Below are 1,275 nucleotides of genomic sequence, written 5' to 3'. Positions count from 1 at the left end.
CGGCGGAGGTAGCCGCCCCCGTCGCCGCCCCCGCCGCCGCCCCCGCCGCCGCCCCCGCCGCAGCCGCCCCCGCCGCCAGCACCGCCTCCAGGGCCAGGGGCTCGCGAGGGGCGGATCTCCCGGCACCCCTCCCCTTCCAGGAAGGGGGCGCCCCAACGCGAGCGGCGACGATGCATCTGTTCGCTGCCGGAGCCGGCCGGGGGCGGCGTAGCGCCGATTGTGGGCGGCAGCCCGACCCCCGGTGACATGTGCCCGGAGACGCGGTTCAACGGGCCGCCTCCCAACCCGCCCCCGGCCGGGGCTCCCCACAAGACAACACCAAACATTGCCCCACCGCACGGACTCGGCGGGGACCGGCGCCAACGATGCGCGCGCATGTGCGCCGCGCGCGCCCCCCCTTCTTGCCGGTAGAATCCCCAGGCCTGACGCCGTCTGCGGGCGCTCCCGGCGACCCCCCTGCGGGCGGGGGGACATGGCCGGGAGAAAAGGAAACCCGGGCGCCTAGCCAGGGCGCCCGCGGCCCTCCCCCGGCGCCCGGCCGCCATGTACCCAGCCCAGGAATTCCCACCGGCCGGCAATGGAATGCACCCACAAATTAGGGTCCTGGGCGCGCGCGCACAGAGCACACCGCAAACACGCCCGGACAGGCGCGGACGGGGACACGCACACGCACACGTGCGCCAGGCGCCACAGGGCAGGGTCTATTAATGGGGGGCGCGCGTGCAGGGGGGTAGGGGTATCACCGGACACTCACGGGGATGGGGTTGGACGGGGCCAGGCGGCGTGATTTCCGCCCCCGGCTGGAGGTCAGATTCAACATCCGCAGGGTCAGCGAGTCCAGCGCCGCCAGATCCACCAGCTGGTCCTGGGTCTTGCCGCCCTCCCACACGGGGAGGTTGTATTCGCGGTCGCGCAGGCGCTGGCGAAGCTCGGCCTCGCGAACGGCCCGGGCCTCCGGGGTGTCGAGCACGCGCGGCTCGCTGTCCTCCGGGTCGTCCTCGCCGGCCTCGCTGTCGCTGCTCAGGTAGTACTCGTACTCGTTGTCGGTGTCCTCGTCCGACATCTCCGGGATGTAGGACCCGCCGGTGTCGTAGATGTTGGACACATTGACCCCGGCCACCGGGGGGAAGTAGAAGGGCCGCCGGCGGTCTTCCTCGAGCCGGGGAATCTGCGCCGAGTAGTACCCCACCGAGGACAGGTACGAGAGCATCTTGCGCTCCATGGAGTACATCTGGGCCAGGCTGGGGCGTGAGTGCGCGGTGTCGGGGGGGGGGG

General features: G+C 72.7%; 1 protein-coding gene across 1 annotated transcript; it reads right to left on the bottom strand.

Annotated features, from left to right (window-relative positions):
• Nucleotides 1-739: 739 nt before the first annotated feature.
• Nucleotides 740-1,231, bottom strand: H696_06250 (hypothetical protein; the record flags this gene model as incomplete). The annotated part of the gene is made up of 1 exon (XM_009499995.1): nt 740-1,231. One exon carries the CDS (start codon nt 1,229-1,231, stop codon nt 740-742), a length of 492 nt encoding a protein of 163 aa, XP_009498270.1.
• Nucleotides 1,232-1,275: the final 44 nt, after the last annotated feature.

The sequence above is a fragment of the Fonticula alba genome (genome assembly GCF_000388065.1).
Source record: "Fonticula alba strain ATCC 38817 unplaced genomic scaffold supercont2.38, whole genome shotgun sequence".
In the NCBI taxonomy this organism is placed as follows: domain Eukaryota; order Rotosphaerida; family Fonticulaceae; genus Fonticula; species Fonticula alba.
Note: the sequence above shows the minus strand (reverse complement) of the source record. Positions and strands in the feature narration are given on the sequence as shown.